The 18,938-nt window shown below is 38.7% G+C and overlaps 1 protein-coding gene across 1 annotated transcript in view; it reads right to left on the minus strand.

Moving 5' to 3' along the window:
• Positions 1-18,938, minus strand: part of SNW1 (SNW domain containing 1) — a 37,994-nt gene that overhangs the window by 3,101 nt on the left and 15,955 nt on the right. The window contains exons 4-11 of the mRNA XM_036314234.1: positions 12,514-12,609; positions 12,315-12,421; positions 11,191-11,295; positions 10,337-10,406; positions 9,612-9,677; positions 7,981-8,097; positions 6,407-6,548; positions 2,886-2,982 (exon numbers count right to left, since the gene is read on the minus strand). Of these exons, the coding sequence (XP_036170127.1) occupies positions 2,886-2,982; positions 6,407-6,548; positions 7,981-8,097; positions 9,612-9,677; positions 10,337-10,406; positions 11,191-11,295; positions 12,315-12,421; positions 12,514-12,609 (800 nt within the window). The remainder of the gene's footprint in view (positions 1-2,885; positions 2,983-6,406; positions 6,549-7,980; positions 8,098-9,611; positions 9,678-10,336; positions 10,407-11,190; positions 11,296-12,314; positions 12,422-12,513; positions 12,610-18,938) is intronic.

The following is an 18,938-nucleotide window of genomic DNA, read 5'->3' on the forward strand; positions in this document are numbered from 1 at the left end:
TGATAACGCATAATACCCTGATAATGCTGACAGCCCTTTAACAGCATTTCAGCTAGATGATTACTGGGAGAGGTAGGTAGGGTTTTATAATTAGACCCTCCTGTTAGCTGGAAGGAATTGCTAAGAGATTCATTCTTGACACGGAAGTCTTTAATACAAACAAGCACCTTACAATACATGCTGAGATATGAAACTGCTACAGTCTATATTTGCTATTATTAAAAGAGGATGGGTAGGACTGGATACAAATTAATTGTATCACACGAATCATTTTCAATAAGCTGGAATCAGGTTTTTTTACATAACCACATTTAGTAATTTTATCCTATTAGAATTTTGAGGAAAACACATCAATGACTGGATTACTCATTATGATTTTAGACATTCAGATTAATTCCCCTGCTGTTTCAGTGTGTAATGCAATCTACATTGCAATGAAACCATGGTAACTGTCGTCATTTATTTTGCTAGAAGCTCGGGTCTTAAAAATGACTTCTATAGACAATCTGATTTCATTAAATCACAAGTTTACAGCTTTCCTATGCTTTCAATTCTCAGCCACTTAAATGGTCCAATTTATATACAGAGCTATTTTGATTTTTGTAGCTTAGGAATTTCAGACCAAAAGTATATTAACTGCACACTTTCATACTTCATTCCTCTTTCTTCTTCACTATACATTTAACCACAACTCTAAATTCAGATTTTCTGCTTCTCCATGACTTCACTTATCCAGAGAGATGAAATATGCCATTAAACAACGAACACCACCACCAACAGGAATCTTCTTTTTCGTTTTAAGATATGAATGGGAAAAATGGACTGTATCAGCTCTTAGGATGATGAGAGCCTTGAAAACTGCTCATTTGGAAATAAGATGTTTTATATTTGCATTTAACTCTCATTCAGAATTTTACCTCCATATGACAGCATTTCTTCAACTTTTCAGCAATTTCAGTCCTAAACCTTTGGTGAAGCACAGACTTCACCAATCCCTACTTTATTTCAAGTTTGTTCTGTACAAGTCTGTACTTATTAAGAGTGCTTTGTCTGTATGTCAACTATATTTTAATTTTAAACAAAGTGCTGTGTCAATTTTCCGAATTCATTTTATTAAAAAAATTTTTTTATCCATCATCCTATCCTATCTAATAAAAGAGAAACATGGTAATTAGCCATACCTCTGCTACCCTTCCCATTGGCTAATCAGGGCGATATGCAAATTAACTGCCAGCCAAGATGGCGGCCGGCAGCCAGGAAGCTTGAAGCGAACATGAGGCTTGCTTGCTTCAGTGACGGAGGACTCCAACGTTGCCCGCCTGCCGCTGCCGGCCTCTGAGCTTGCAGTTTGAAACATTGTTACAAATATAGAAGCTAAATAAAACCCCAGAAACCTGCTTTCAGCCAGCTGGGATCTCAGAGCTGGAGTTGAAACAGCGTTTCGATTATAGAACCCAAACAAACCAGATACCTGCTTTCAGCAGCGGAGGCCTAAGAGCTGGAGCCAAGCCTCAGAGCTAAAGATGGCCCAGAATAAAAAAGAAAAAGAAAAAAAGTAGCGGTTGGGAGCTTCAGTCACCTGCCAGCCTGAAAACAGCCCTCAGCCCCTCACCCAGACTGGCCAGGCACCCCAGTGGGGACCCCCACCCTGAAGGGGGTATGACCAGCTGCAAACAGCCATCATCCCCTCATCCAGGCTGGCCAGGCACCCCAGTGGGGACCCCCACCCTGATCCAGGACACCCTTCAGGGCAAACCAGCCAGCCCCCACCCGTGAACCAGGCCTCTATCCTATATAGTAAAAGGGTAATATGCCTCCCAGCACCGGGATCAGCGGAGCCGCGAGGCCTCCTGGCACCGGGATCAGCGTGACAGGGGGCAGCGCCCAAACCCCCTGATCGCCCTGTGGCTCTGTGTGTGACAGGGGGCGGGGCCACAACCTCCCTATCTGCCCTGCTCTGCTCGTGACAGGGGAAGGCGCCCCAACCCCCTGATTGGCCCTGCTCTGTGCGTGACAGGGGGTGGTGCCACAACCTCCTCATCGACCCTGCCTTGAGTGTGACAGGGGGCGGTGCCCCAACCCCCTAATTGGCCCTACCCTGAGCATGACTGAGGGTGGCAACGCAACCTCCCGATCCGCCCTGCTCTGTGCATGATGGGGCGGCGCCCCAACTCCCCAATCAGCCCTGCTCTGAGCCCGACCAGGGGCTGCACCTAGGGATTGGGCCTGCCCTCTGCCACTCGGGAGCAGGCCTAAGCCAGCAGGTCGTTATCTCCCGAGGGGTCCCAGACTGTGAGAGGGCACAGGCTGGGCTGAGGGATCACCCTACCTCCCGAGTGCACAAATTTTTGTGCACCGGGCCTCTAGTTTTATATAATAGCTCTGCCTTTCTGAATTTTAAGTGAAACTGCTCATGAGAAGCAGCCGATTTTCACTTCTTACAAAACCTGCTTTTCTCCCCCATTGTACTTCATAGAGTGCTCTGCATGTAAAAGGCCCTCAATAAAGGTATTGTAGCTTATATTTTCTGTCTAAAGGAACCGGCACGTAATAAATTTGTCTCACCATTTGAAATTGGAAAAGAACAGACCAGAACAGTCCTATCCATTACCTTCTTCTCACAAACATGATCTGCATTTCCTTTTCTATATTCCCATCATTCTCAATTCTAGCTGACTCTACAAGGCGATGGAAGAAAAGATTACTTCCATGGATAGTCAATTCTGCTAAGACAAGGTAAGTAGTTATGTGCAAGAAAATAAGTGCTGATTTATTAAGTCATCAAACTAAGAGAAGAAAATTGGTATTAGTGGACTAAACCTCCTCTCTAAAAGGTTCACAAAGGCCAATCTTCATAATTCATATTTATCTCAAATAGTACCTACCTCTTATCAGGCGCTGCCCTGGAAAGATTCCGGTCATGCTGTCTCTCTTTCCGCCTGTCATGCCGAATTTCATCCCTCTCACGTGCCTCCCCGTCCTCTGTGTGGACAGAGTTGAAAATTACTTCACCACTATGTTACCAATTAATATTTTAAACAAGGTAATATAATCTTTAACCTTAAACAATTCCATGAACTTCACTGTAGTCACATTCAGCCCTTTCAACTTTACTTCCAATTACTTTAAATCCAATAGTATTGGTTTAATTTTGGAATGTGAATCCCAGAATCATGCATGTAGCTTAAGTATTTAGGGGTAAGTGTACTGATACTTTTAACTTATTTTAAAATGCATCAAAGTATTAAGGTGTACTAAAAGATAAAGAGATGGGTAGATATGTGAGAAAGCTAATTTAGCTATGTTAATGATTAAAAAGAAATTTTAATACAGAATCTAGGTGATAGAGATAACGGTGTTTGTTTTACAATTCTTTCCACTTTTCTATGTGTTTTAACATTTTTGTAATAAAATGTTAGGAAAAAGAATTATGTATAAGTTTGTTTTCAAAGTAGAGGGTCCTTTCCCCACTATGTGCTGCTGGGGGTGGAGTCCTTACGATATTTCGAGAAAAAGAATTTTCTGAGAATAAGTGATTTTTATTTGCATCATTTCTAAAGTCACCTTTCCCTCATAGAAGTGTAGCTGGGATTTCAGTAAAGCTAGAAGCAAAGCACTGTCCAAAATTTCCTTTCTATGTTGAAGACCAGTCCAGTACAGTATCAGGCTAGTTGCAGTCCATTAATCCATTGTGTGTGGAGATCCACATGGCCCTGGGCCATGTGGGTAAAAGCAGGAGAGTGCAGTAAGAGAGTCCCAAGGGTCCCGAAAACAAAAGAGCGTAAGAGAGCGAACTCCTTTGTTCAGGGGATTAAATATCCCAAATTTCACACCCTTGCTGTGGCCATGCTCATTCTGACCAATGATCTTTGTTCTCAGGTGTGACAGACAGTAAGCAAGTTTCCTATGTCACCCCAATTTTACTGGGCATGCTTCTATCTCTCCTTTGTTGGCCCCCTGGGGAGTATAAAGTTTTAGCTTTCTGGCGAAGCTGCCCAAATGACATGTCTATAATATCTGGCCTTTTATTTTTCTTCTTTCCTATTATTAATAACTAGTTAATTACAACGGTATCAAGTTTAGCCTTACATATTCAAAGACCAGTTGCCTTTGAATAAAGAACCCTCTCCTTGTGATCCCTAGGGGCTGGTTGCATCTTGATCTCTATCTACTGTTTTTATGTCTATCTTCATTTTCTCTATCATCTCCAGTCTGAAGGTATAGTATAGTTAAGAGCATGAGCTTTGGAAACAGCCTGTCAAGATTCAAAGTCTATTTCTGTAACAGATTGGCAATGTAACCTTGTGTGGGTTACTTAACAACTCTGAGTCTTAGTCTCCTTCTCCATAAAAATAGTGGCAATAATAGTACCACTGCATCTGGTTGCTGTAGGATTATATTAGGCAATCCATGCGAAGTGTTCAGAGTGGTGCCTGCCATAATAAGCACTCAATAAATGTTTGTTTTTATTAATATACAGCAACAGCTTTTTAAAATTTTAATTCACTTCTCAAGAACAGTTCTGCCGTGTTTTTTTCTTATCAGTTTAGAGAACTCAGATACAAGAGGTTTTTACTTCTAATTGCTTTCAGTGGTTAGGTGTACAACAGGCAGGTATTTATATCTTGCCTCAGTAAGTCATTCATATCTGGTTCAAGGAAGTGGATTATTACTTAAAACCCTGGTTACTTCTTTAGAGTTGAACTCCAGACTTCTGTAACCAAAAGCCTGCTCAACACCTACATTTAAAATTTAACATGTCCACATCTAAACTCCTAATCTTTCTCTCCCAAACTTCTTTATCCTGCAGTCTTCCCAATAAGTAAATGGCAACGCAATCGTTCCCATTGCTCACGTCAGAAGTTTTGAAGTCATCCTTGATTCCTCCTTTTCTCTCATACTTTTACCTAATCCATAAGCATATTTTGTCAGTTCTACCTCCAAAATATATCAACTATCCGACCATGTTTTCACTACCTCTCATCATCTCTGGATTATTGCAATAGCCTTCCAATGGTTTCCCTGCCCATTCAACAGGCTTGTCAGATCATGTCACTCTGTTCAAAACCCTTCAACTACTCCCCTTCTTACTTGAAGTAAAAGCCATGTCCTAACAGTGACTAACATCATTTGAACACTACTCTTCCTATTTGACCTAACTACTCTGACACCTCATCTCCTACTACTCTTTCTTACTTCAATCCAGCCATACTGGCCTCCCTGCTTTATTTGAACACACCAGGCATATTCCCAACTCAGGGCCTTTGCACTTGCTGTTCCTTCTTTCTGGGATCCTCTTCTCCCAGAAATCCACATGGCTTACTTCCTTCCTTCAAGTTTTTGGGTTAATGTTAGCATCTCAAAAGTGAGGCCTATTGTGACTACCCCCTCTCCTGGCACTTAAAAAAAAAAAAAAAAAAAAAAAAATATATATATATATATATATATATATATATATATATATATATTTATTGATTTCAGAGAGGAAGGGAGAGAGGGAATGAAATATCAATGATGAGAGAGAATCATTGATCAGCTGCCTCCTGCACGCCCCCTACTGGGTTCGAGCCCGCAACCCAGGCACATGCCCTTGACAGGAATTGAACCCGCGACCCTTCAGTCTGTAGGCCAACACTCTATCCACTAAGCCAAGCCAGCTAGGGCTCTCCTGGCACTTTCATCCCCCTTCCCTGTTTTATTTTTTCCCACAGTGGTTATTACCTTCTAACACATTACAGGATTTTTTGGGGGGGTCTGTCTACATTCCTTAGAATGTTCACTGCTATACCTTCTCCATGCCCCCCCGAACCCTGCATGTAGTAGATCTTCAATATGAACTGAATGAATAAAATTGTACTAGTCAAGGATTTCTTAATAAAACAAAAACCACCCTCACAATTTTCTTGAGTTAATATTATTCTCCTCACTCTAGCTGAATTAACATACCCGTGCAGACCAATAAACAAAGCAAGGGAAAAAACATGGATAGATTTAATGATTAGAGGTATATTAGCCTATGAGATAGAAAAACTGGGTTATTTTACCATGTAGGGGAACTAATTATTCACTTGAGACTTCATTTCTCTTTGGAAGTTTCAAGAAAAATAGTTTCAAGAGAAAATCAAGCCTATATTTAAGTTAATAAGCAGTTTTTAAAAGTACATGGCTCAGAACTTAAAAAACTTCAAGAGTAGTCCTATACTGAAGGTACAGAGTTAAATACATACTTTATTTTTTGCTGCTTCAGCTTAGTGAGAAGTTACTTTCATTTCCACACAATTTCTGAAACAGCTATATTTTTTATATGTATATACTAATTTTGTATGCAGTAAAAATCAATAGGGAATTTCTAGAATGAGATCTATATCTTACAAGTAAATTCAAGTTGGTAATGAGAATGTCATACCTTTTTCCACATGGGTTTTGATCCCAGCTCTTCTCTCCCTAGCTTTCTGGGCCATTTCTCTCAGTTTCTCTTCATGTTTCTCTTTTTCTTTTTGAGCCATCTTTCTCTCTACTTGAGCACGCATTTCCACAGCTTCACGAGCCTGTTAGTGAAGTCGGATGTTAAATAAGATGCTATCAGGGGATAGATTATAGCTATCATAACATCTGGCTTGAGAAAGCAGCTAGACAGAATTCAGATTTGTTATTGCTAAGTAACACAAAGATTCTTGTCCACTAAAAGATAGCTTTACTGGAAGACACCGTAAACTTGGATTTTTCACTCTGGGAAATGTCTTATTAGTTAAAACTATAGACCTCCTCCAACCCCCCCAATTTTGAAAGTCCATATTACACTAATGCTTTCTTATAAACAATCTAAAAAAAAAAAAATCAAAGAAAATTACAGTAAAGTAATTTTTAATATCAATAACATAACAGGAACTGATTATGTTCTCAAAATCAATCAAGTGACCTCAAGATAAAGCTTTAACCTATAAGAGATAATTTTTATAAGGGTGTTCATTGTAATACAAAAGATATACTTTTCTATGTTCTAAACATGTGCTATGATGTATGTGAATTTCAAAGTCACATATTAATACCATAATATTAAGACAGCCAATACTATGAATTCCATATTCTATACCATTCAACTCATCAAAATGTTTACTTGCCCTTTCCTGCTACTGACTTTTTGGGAAACATCTACATCTAAAATAGAGAAAAAGTATAAAACCTAATAACAGCAGCTGGCAATCTTCACAAAATGAGATCGGCCTAGTAAACCATTATTCTGAAATTTGAGGCAACTCCAGTAGTGAGATTTGTGTATGAGTCTGTAAAGGCTGAGACCAGATACAGAGCTGCAACTAGCTGCCATCTCTGGCTCTCATACCACAGGTGAGTCTCTTTAGGTCAGTGATGGCAAACCTTTTGAGCTCAGCGTGTCAGCATTTTGAAAAACCCTAACTTAACACTGGTGCCGTGTCACATATAGAAATTTTTTGATATTTGCAACCATAGTAAAACAAAGATTTATATTTTTGCTATTTATTTTATATATTTAAATGCCATTTAACAAAGAAAAATCAACCAAAAAAATGAGTCTGCGTGTCACCTCTGACACGCGTGTCATAGGTTTGCCATCACTACTCTAGGTACTCAGTACAGTAGCTACAATAACAGTATCTTAGGTATCCAAGGATGTATTTACAAATTATCAAGAGCATTATATAATCTACACTAATAAAAGAGAAAGATGCAAATTGACCATACCTTCACGATACCCACCAGCCAACCAAGAGTGATTATGCAAATTAATCTAACAAAGATGTTGGGTTAATTTGCATATGCAGGTACCGAGCAGCCGGGGGCGTTCTGCACTTCCCCAGGTGCTCTGGGCTCCTGGGCAGCGTGGGAAGGCAGAAAGGTGGCTCCGGGCCAGAGTGAAGGCAGTGCTGGCAGCCAGCGGAAGGCCCATTCTTGCACGAATCTTCGCGCATCGGGCCTCTAGTTAAATTATAATAGACCAACCTTCCGATCAGCAATGTAGAGGGCTTCAGCCAGTTTAGCAAAATTTTCATTGATGTGAACTGTCTGCAATCCTCTTCCATCAGCAGCCAGACGTTTGTCTAATGGAATTGTATAACCCTAGTGTGAAACAGACAGAGAAAACAGTCACAAAGGAGAGACAATAGATTCTTTAAAATTAGATTTAAATATGTCCATTCTGACATATTTAAATATAAACCACTTAGTTGAATTTCTTTTCCTTACATCTTTCTTCCTAATTATGCAACAGCAGCAGCTAACACTAACACTGAGTGCTTTGTGTGGAGGATTGTTTAAGCACTTTACATGTTATGGTCTCATTTAACCTTCAGAGTAATTCTATAAAGCTGATAACATTACTGTTTTCATTTTATAGATAAAGATACTAAAATAGAAAGGTTGGTTGTGTAATGTCCCTAAGGACATATAGGAAAATAAGTGGATGAGCTAGGATTTAAACTCAGACAGTATAATTTCAGAGCTCATGTTCTGGGAAAATAGATTCTCAGGTAAATAACTATGACTTGTATTAAGAGGAAATCACTATCAAATAGCTAAATACTTGTTCCTAAGTAAATATAACAGCCACACGAAGGTATAACAATCCCTAAAATAATAGTATCTATAGGTAGTATAATTTGCTGTGCTGTTTTAATGCCTTGGTAGATTCTTGGAACCTTGTTTTAATAGAGGATGAGCCCATAACTTCCTTTAGGGAATAATTTATATGTAATCCATAAGTTAAAGTGGCTTTCACCTATCCAATATAGAAACATGAAATATGATTTGGGAGAAAAAAGGAAATAATGATTAGGAAGTTTATTCCACATCATTTTATAGATTCTTCATGACTTCTGGAAGCTTTGGCAGTTAGTAGATATATAGGATTTAAATAGCTTACACATGCAATGTTATGAACAGAAACAAATAGTTTAAAAGTTAAAGTACTGGATATATCTAAGCATTTACTGCATTTTGCCAAATAATGATTTAAATTGATTTATTTTAAAAAAATTTAAGTTTTTAAAAAAATACTATCTTTCATTGATCTTTTGATATGTTACTTTATTCTATCTTTTCCTTTTCTATGTACTTCTGATAATAACTCACTAAAAGAATCTATGGTATTCATGTGCCTGGCATACTAACATTTCTATTACATTGGGGGGGAAAAAGAAAAATCACATGTGGGTGTTCCTTTTTTTCCTTTTAATAAAGATATTTTATTCTTTTAAAATTTTAGAAAATGTATTTTTATTGACTTCAGAGAGGAAAGGAGAGGGAGAGACAGATGGAAACATCAATGATTAGAGTGAATCATTGATCAGCTGCCTCCTGCACAACCCACACTGGGGATCCAGCCTGCAACCCAGCATGTGCTCTGACTGGGAATCAAACCATGACCTCCTGGTTCATAGGTTGATGCCAATCACTGAGCCATGCCGGCTGGGAGGGGTGTTCCTTTTTGAAAATACTCAGCTAAGTGAGATACTGAGGTTTCACCTAAAATTATCCAGGCTGAAGCTCAAAGTTATCCAGACTGAGGTTCCTTTCCTGGGTGTTTTCCAGTAGGTTGTAATACTAAAAGACTGATTATATAACAACATCATTACCTTTGCATTTTTCCAGTTTGAAATACAAGGAGGAATCTTCCACTCTTGTTGTTCCTTCACAGTCATCTGAGTTGAGAAAACAGTAGAAAAGACATTTTTAAATTTATAGTCTAGCTAAAAACCCAAGTGTACTCGTTCTTCAAAGGCAGACAGATATATGGATGAATTTAGTCAAAGACTAAAATTCCATTTGTTTGGTAGCTCTATATTCTATGTTCCTACATCATGAGGTCTAGTAATAACTTTAACATAAAAAATGGAAAATAATCTATAAATTATTTTTGACAGTTATAAATAGTGGTTAGTATTTTTCCATACTTAAAGTGATATAACTTCTTTCAGATGAATACTTGTTCTTTAGTTGGGTCATAAAACATTTTTAAAAGCCACTCAGATGATCAATCAGAGACCTAACAATTCCAGGTGCTTACTTCCTGTAACTATGATAACATCCTTCATGTCAAATAGCAGACCCTACTCATCCATTAAAAACAGGGGCTAAGTTAATAATAAAACTAATAACTAACATTTTACATACATTTTCATAAGCACTCTGCAACTACACATTATAGCCTTAAGTGGGTCCCTATTTGTTCTTGAAAAACAAATTAAGAAAGAAAACAATACATAAGTTTAAAGGCATTTAGACTTTATTCTACAGGAAGTTATTTATAAAATTAATAACCATGAGTCCAAAATAATCTTTTACAAATAGCAAAGATTACCTTTCGGCTAGGAGAATGCATGACAGGTGCAGGAGGAGAAGGTGGTCCTCGGGGAATTTTCTTATTAATCCTGAAACATAAATCAAAGCACAACTGTAGAGTGATACATTTGTTTCCCTTTTAGTTAGTTAAGTCTCAAGTCTCCCCCCTCATTGTTTATTATGTAAAGCTTCAAACACATACAAAAACAGAGAGTATACAAAGAATGTTCATCTTCTTATACAACAGTCACTCAGCTTCATCAATTATTAAAACATGGCCAACTTGTCATCATCACTACCCAACTCATCTCCACAATATTATCATTTCATGGAGTAATATACTTTTTCCTATTTAAAAATCAGCTTTATTTAACTACAACTGACATGCAATTAATTATAAATACATATTTACAGGGTACAATTTGACTAAGTTTTGACACAAGTATATATTTGTGAAACCATCATCACAATAAAAATAGTGAGCATACTCATCACCTCCAAAAGTTTCTGTGTGCCCTCTTATTCATATCTCCTCTGCCGTGCCCCCCTTCCTCCCCACAGGCAATCACTAATCTATTTCCTGTCATTACAGGTTAGTTTGCATTTCCTAGGGTTTTATATAAATGGAGTCATACAGTATGTAATTCTTTTTGTCTGGCTTCTTTCACTCAGCATAATTATTTTGAGATGCATCCATGCTATTGCATATTATTAAAATTTTATTCCGTTTTATTGCTCAATAAAATTGCTCATTCCATGTATAGATGTCCCACAATTTGTTATCCATTCACCTGTTAATGGACAATTGGGACGTTTCTCCTGGGACATCTTTTTAAAGACTAGTGGTTCATTCACATGAAGCCACCTACTTACTTGAACCTTGGAGGTTCCATTGGATCTTTCTGCATTTCCACCATACGAATAACCCTCTGTTTTGCTCCAGAGTTGAAAGCCACTCCTTGCTGAGATGGTGTGTATCTGAGGAATACAAATGGAACTAAAGGTATAACTATAGTTCAAACTTTCAATAGGTATTTTTCTTCTACTACAATCCTAAGATAAACTATTGTCAATTCCTTGCACAAAATATTAACAGAAAATTGCAAAATATTTAGGCAGAGCAGATAGCAACAGAGATAAGAGAACTAACAGCAATTATGAGTTACAAGCAAGATGTAAACTAAAGTCATATTAGTTTGCATCTCTATCCATTTTCCACCACGGAAGGCACAATGTTCAATTTCAGAGATAAGAGATCTAGACAATAGTACCTATTTTGTAAGTCTGCATTTGAGGAAAAAACGATCCATAACATTCTCAGCAGACAACTATAGTCAGGAACTTTTCACTGATTATAGGTTGTAAAACGGAGAAAGAATAATGGTAGCAGCCCTACCAGCTCCTAATTTTCTCTTAATATGTATTTGTGAATTATCCCTCCACACAAAAATTTCATTGAGTGAAACACCTCAAAATTTAGAAGTATGATAAGGATGTCTATTATTATTAATTATCACCATTATGCAATATATTATCATACTATTTTTTTTTTTTCCGATGCAAAAGTAAAGAGTCTTTATTCGAGCTAGCTTGGCTCCCCGACGCAGCAGCTATCATACTATTATTATATAAGTATTACATTATATAACATTAACAACATAAAATATTTATATTACATAAATATATAAATATATAATGCCTATTGTATATAAATGGAAAAATTGTAATTATGGTTTGGATCATATACTGTAAGTAACTGTTAATTTCTAGAAACAAAAAAATATTTTGAAAATAGCAGAACTAATATCTTAAAAGTGATACCTTAAAAATGTTTTTTTTTTCTGCTTTCAATTGTCTGCACAGAGTCAATAGACTTTAAGTCATTATTTAAAAATTGCATTTACAATTGTGACTAAGTAGAACAGTGAAAGAATACCAGGATCCCCCACCCCAATCAAGTCTGACATGAAACTAAGACTTCCAGGCATGATTCCTACCGGATATACTGAGCGGGAGCCAGTTTATCAGCTGCTCGAACTGGCATGGCTGCAGCAACCTTCTGTGATACAGATTTTTCTAAGGCCACCCTTGTCTTTTCTGTTATCTGAAATATGAAACATGGCATTGAATGGTTTGAAAGTTATTTTCAATGAGTTTTTACATCTTTATTAATTCTATATAGCAATTCCCAGTTACCTCTTTAATAGCTTCTTCATCAGGTCTTTGCAGGTCTGGGTCATCTGCATTCATGACCTCCTTGGGAACCAGGTCAGTGTACTTGCTATAAATGACCTAAAATGTTTAAGCATAAGCAAACTTTAGAAAATCAAGGAATGAAGAGAAGGAATCTGTCCAGGCCGGTGTGGCTCAATTGATTGGGTATCATCCTATGCACCGAAAGGTTGCCAGTTCGATTCTAGGTAGGGGGCGTACAGGAGGCAGCTTATTGATGCCTCGCTCTCACATGATGTTTCTGTCTCTCCCTTTTCCTTCCTCTCTCTCTAAAAATCAATGAAAAACCTTAAAAAAAAAAAAGCAACATCATTAAGTCATTTCAGAAGTCAACATGTCCTCTCAGCAAACTTATAAATTAGGACAAAGATTCGGTCTTTGAGATTTTAAAACCAAAAAAGCTTAAAATATATTCACAAATTGCTGCCCTGGCTATTAAGTTAATAATTTTCCTTTGACCTCATGCATTTAAATTATTTGAGATCTTCAAATCAAGTCAGTGTCCAAATACATTGTGCCAACAAAACCTTATGCATCAGTGATCCCTACTTTTGAGGCTCACTAGGACTTGAAATTAATGATGATATAAATTGCCCATGGCACCATTATCTTGGATTACAAACTCATCTGAATTTAAGTCAGGTTACCAAATAACTTCCAAATTCATTGGGCCTGAAAATTTCATTGACCTCACCCTACTCAGAATGTTTGTTTTTTTCTGGCATTAACTCTATTCATAGACTAAGAAAAGGAACATGAGCCACTGTCATAAATCCCAGAACATACCCTAGCCAGTTTGGCTCAGTGGATAGAGTGTCAGCCTGTGGGCTGAAGGGCCCAGGGTGAGATTCCAGCCAAGGGCACATGCCCGGGTTTCAGGCTCAATCCCAGTAGGGGGTGTGCAGGAGGCAGCCAATCAATGATTCTCTCTCACCATTGATGTTTCTCTCTCTCTCTCTCTCCCTCTCACTTCCTCCCTGAAATCAATAAAAATATGTATTAAAGAAAAGGTCCCAGAACACGTTCTTCCATGAAAAAAACCCAAAAACAAAACATTCTATCTATACAACATATTTTACACTCATTACCCAAATTCAGGACTGCTATTTGATTTCTACTAGGCCAGTGGTCGGCAAACTGCAGCTCATGAGCCACATGCAGCTCTTTGGCCCCTTGAGTGTGGCTCTTCCACAAAATACCGACTTCTGCGCATGGGCCACGAAGTTTCAATCACACTTTACATGCGTGCCCGCACGTGGTATTCTGTGGAAGAGCCACACCTAAGGAGCCAAAGAGCCACCTGTGGCTCGTGAGCTGAAGTTTGCCGATCACTGTACTAGGCTCAACATGGTTTCTATCAGGCTGACAATGATGTGGTAGGCCCCTGACAAAAAAAGAGAATATTATGTACTTTTATGCCCATCTATACTTCTCTAATCCTATATCTAATAAAGAGGGAATATGCTAATTGACCCCCACACCATCGCAAAGATGGTAGCGCCCACAGCCAATAAGAAGGGAATATGCTAATTGACTGCCATGCCCTCAAAGATGGTGGTGCTCACAGCCACAAGTGAGCGGCACTCACAGCCAGTCCCCTCAGCCCCGCTGCTCGCCTGCCTCTGGAGTCCCCCAGCCTCCTCAGCCCCCAGCCTCCCAGGGCCGGCCCGAGGTGCAGGGAAGCCTCGGATGGCGGCTGCCCGGCCGCCCTGGGCCGCCTGAGCCTCAGGTAACCAGGGCCGGCCGAGGCTTGTGCTGCTGGCAGTGGCAGCAGCAGAGGTGTGATGGGGGCATCACCTTCCCCTGACGCCGGGTCACCTCCCGCCCCTGAGGGCTCCCGGAATGTGAGAGGGGGCAGGCCGGGCTGAGGGAACCCCCCCTCTAGTGCATGGATTTTCATTCACTGGGCCTCTAGTGCTTTCATAAAAACTTACATGGCCCTGGCTGGCTTGGCTCAGTGGATAGAGCGTTGGCCTGTGGACTGAAGGTTCCTGGGTTCGATTCCAGTCAAGGGCATATGCCTGGGTTGCAGCTCAGTCCCCAGTAGGGGGTGTGCAGGAGGCAGCCAATCAATGATTCTCTCTCATCATTGATGTTTCTATTTCTCCCCCTTCCTTCCTCTCTGAAATCAATAAAAAATATTTTTTTAAAAGAAACTTACATGGCAAATTTTGTAGGAAAAAAGAAGTGGTACTGAAAATTTAACAAATAATCAGCATTGTACATTTTGCTGCTTAAGCCAGAAATTCTTTGACACAAATAAAAAGGACAACTTATGAATATGAAAGAAAACCAGATTTCTGGGTACTTGAGATCTTCAAAAATTTTCTGCAGAAAAAAACTGTTTACTATAGAAGACAAAGTCTTATATCAATAATTGTATTCTATTATAACATTCCTTAAAATTGCTTAAAAACTGCATGGTAGTCTTACCTTCTTACTACAAACAACAGAGCAAAAAAACACTTTATGGCCTATCTGACCTGATCTGGCTTTGCCTACAGCTTCAACCTCCCCCTGTATCTCTTACTCCCTCATTCATTATGCTTCACTCACATGGCTCTTCTGTTTTTTGAACACAATATACTTTCCCCCAATTCTGAGCCTTTATAAAGTGTTGTTTCCAGTTCTTCAAGTGAGTGCTCAATCTCTAAGTCTCAGTTCACAGGTCATGCGTGCATTGGTGAGGCATCCCCTGGCAATACTCACTAAAGCAGCAACCACTCCCCACCCAGTCATTCAGTGTCAAGCACTCTGTTTAGTATCTTCAAAGCACTGCTCACAGTATAAAATTATCTATTTTACTTGTTTATCTCTATCCTCTATTAAAGTAATAGCAGTAATAAAAGCTACCATATATTAAGCACTTACTTTGTGCCTCTGTTCCTTTGCTTTATATATATAATTAATTTAACTTTCATATCAACCCTATGAGGTATGCACAACAATTATACCTACACTAGAGGCCCGGTAAACGGATTTCTGCACAGGTGGGGTCACTTGGCCTGGCCTGCAGGGATCAGGCTGAAACCGGCTCTCCGACATCCCCCGGGGGGGGGGCCTGAATTGCAAGAGGGCGGTTCTCAGGTGACGCACCCCAGAATCAGGCTCCCTCCTCTCTGGTTCTGGGTGCGTCACTCGAGAACTGCAGCTGCCAAGTCACCGCAGTTCGGCAGCTTCTGCATTGAGCGTCTGCCCCCTGGTGGTCAGTGCACATCATAGCTACCGGTCGGATGGTCAAACAGTCTGACGGTCGCATAGGCTTTTATATGTATAGATTACAGATGAGGAATCTCTTATTCATAAAGTATCTCTAGTGCCTATAACAATATCTGGTCCACAGGAGGTATTCAGTCAGTATTTGTTGTACAAATGAATGAATATATGAATTTTAGAAATGATCTACTCGATGCTAGAAGTGAGTATATTTTAGGCCCTGCAGAACATTCTCTATAAGCTGTTGATTTCCCAGAAAAAACTGTCATGGTGATAGACCGAAATCTCTAGTTTTTTTTTTTTTTTAGGAATTAGACAAGTAACAGGTAAGAAACTATAGATGATGGACCGCAAAACATGTACTATTGATATGTGAGCTACTAGTGTCACCATCTTTTCAGAGGTCACATTTGGAAGTGATCCTAAAGCTCACTCTAGTGGGAAGAATGAGACTCAGTGCATTAAGATCATGCAGCTGGTGCCCTAGCTGGTTTGGCTCAGTGGATAGAGCATTGGCCTGCGGACTGAAGGGTTACGGGTTCGATTCCAGTTGGACACATGTCCATGTTGTGGGCTCAACCCCCAGTAGGGGGCGTGCAGAAGGCAGCCAATCAATGATTCTCTCTCATCATTGATGTTTCTCTCTCTTTATCTCCCTTCCTCTCTGAAATCAATAATATATATATACACACACACACACACACACACACATATATAAAAAGATCATGCAGCTGGTAACTGACTACAAAAAGTCTCATTTTTTCAGGATGGAAAAATCTACATGACAAGAATCTAAAATTATATAACAATACTCTTAAAATAATACCAAGGCTATGAAGAGTTAACTACTTTTACACAGCAATCATTACAGGAAGAGATTCTGAGTAAATGGCTCCCTGGTAGTCATATATGCTCAACATAAAGTTTCAATACTAATTTAGCATACAAGAGCCATTTGCTGCTTCTTATTTGGGTATTCCAAAGTTAATAACCCTTTAAATGAGCATCAATAAGATTCTAGCATCTCACAAAGACAAGTGAAGGACATCTGAAGAGCAAGATTTCTCCATGGTAATTAACTATAAAACCCCCAATTTTTTTGCCAGAGAACCAAATGTGCTGAAGAAAATCAGTATATCCCAGGAGGCAAAGGAGCTGGGGAGGAATATCTGAAAAATAGAATATATTCTTGAAGGTATCAGGAGGACAAATGAGCTTTGTGAAAAGATAAAGCAATAACTCATCTGTGAAACAGGGTTTTTTTTTATTACTGAAAACTGGCAAAGAACTGGATTGACTAAAAGAACAAGCCTATCAACATATTCACCATTTCAGAGGTAGAAAGAAAACACTATCTTTTGGCTTAGCTAGTTTGTGAACTCACATGGAAGGGTAATAAATAACATAGAAAATTATCTTGGGGTTAGTTTAAAGTTGTTGGATTTTGGGGGGCAGGAGAGGTTGAAGGCATTCTTTTTAGGTAGTAACATGTAACATTTCCTATGGAACTATTTCAAGAGGAAAAATGTAAACACCAAGGCTTTTTATGTTAAGACTTATCACTCAAGTCACAACTGAAAAAATCTTGGAAGTTCTATCAATATTTATTTCAAGAGATCTTTTCCTTCTCAATTTTGTATTTTGAATAAATCATGTACACAATATTTACTTTACATGGAGAGAGATCAATGGCCTTAGTCTTGTCCTAGAATATTATCCCTTTGGAATCCTTCCTTGTTCTTTACCTCTTACACCTAGGGCTACAATTTTCCATTCTTGCTCTTTCACTATTAATATTTCAGTGAGAACTCCCTGGTTTCTGAAGAATACCCTTTGCTATAAATCAGAAATCTTTGTATATACTGCAAATTCAATAATCCAATAAACTATTTTCATCCTATGTCAAGGATTCTGCATATCAGTCTCCTGAATAAGATTTTTAAAACCCCATTTTGTACATTTAGTAGCCAATTCCTTCTTCTAAACTAGGAAAACCAGTTTTAAAACAGGGTATTGCTGCCACCTCCAATTCCCCTCCCCCCAGCCCTTTGTAAATACTAGTATAAGAGGTATTTCTAGTTAAATCAATGGGATGGGGAGGGCAATACTGGCATTTAACAGGTAGTGCCAGTTATATTAAATGTATACAATGCTCAAGACAGTCCCAAACAATCAAGAATTGTCCCCCCTCCAAATGCCAATGCCTACTGGGTGCTCAGCTAATGCTGAATTATTAAATGCAGTAAAAAACTCCATGTTAACTAATCTACTTTTTAAAAAATTAAAAAAGTACATATTGATTAAATTTGTATAAGAAATTTAAATGCATACTCCAGAGTATAAAGTCCAGCAAGAAAATACATCCACGAGAAGCAATGTTAGAACAGTCCAGGTAGTCGATCTATTCAGTATCTTTCTTCTCAATTCATTGAAAGCTCTATTCATTTTTTTAAACAATCTTTTTTGTTGTTGTTATTTTTAAGACTTTATGTTTTTAGAGTTTACGGTTTACAGCAAAATTAACAGACAGGTAGAAATTTCAACCCCCTACCCCTACACATGTATAGATTCTCACATTAGGGTCAAGATTATTATGAACCTGAGTGGTACCTCTGTACACTACTAGTTTGGGGTTCATTTCTGGTGCCTGTGTTATGGACAAACATGTAATGCTTTTACTGTATAAAGGAACAATACTTGAGAGACTGAAATCTAAAACAGTTCAGTTTTAACATTTCTACTTTACTTTCAACACAAGAGTATCACCAATATACATGGTTATTAGAGAAGAAAAAAACACCAAAAACTTCCAGACATACTCTGGAAAGCGGATAAAATTTGTGGTTGCCAAACTTGAAATATAATGCATAAGGGCTAAAACTCTATTTCACTCAAAATTACACAACCTGCCAATGCCAAATTATTGTCTTAAAGGCTGCTTTATCCTAACAGACAGGAGAAGAGAGGCAGCACATATCAAGAAATAGGGATTATTCCACAGAAGGAGAGATGCACCAGAACAAAGGCAGCTGGAGCCAAGTGAAGGCCTCGACGGGTAAATTCTAGTACATGTCCTGCATGCACAGGGACCTAGTTTCCTTTGCACAAGTGGACTATGCTTCTTTACTGGCGTCAGAAGTAGTTTCTGTTAGTCAGTGAAAACCGCTTCATTC

Source organism: Myotis myotis, unplaced genomic scaffold (assembly GCF_014108235.1).
Source record: "Myotis myotis isolate mMyoMyo1 unplaced genomic scaffold, mMyoMyo1.p scaffold_m19_p_1, whole genome shotgun sequence".
Classification (NCBI taxonomy): Eukaryota; Metazoa; Chordata; class Mammalia; order Chiroptera; family Vespertilionidae; genus Myotis; species Myotis myotis.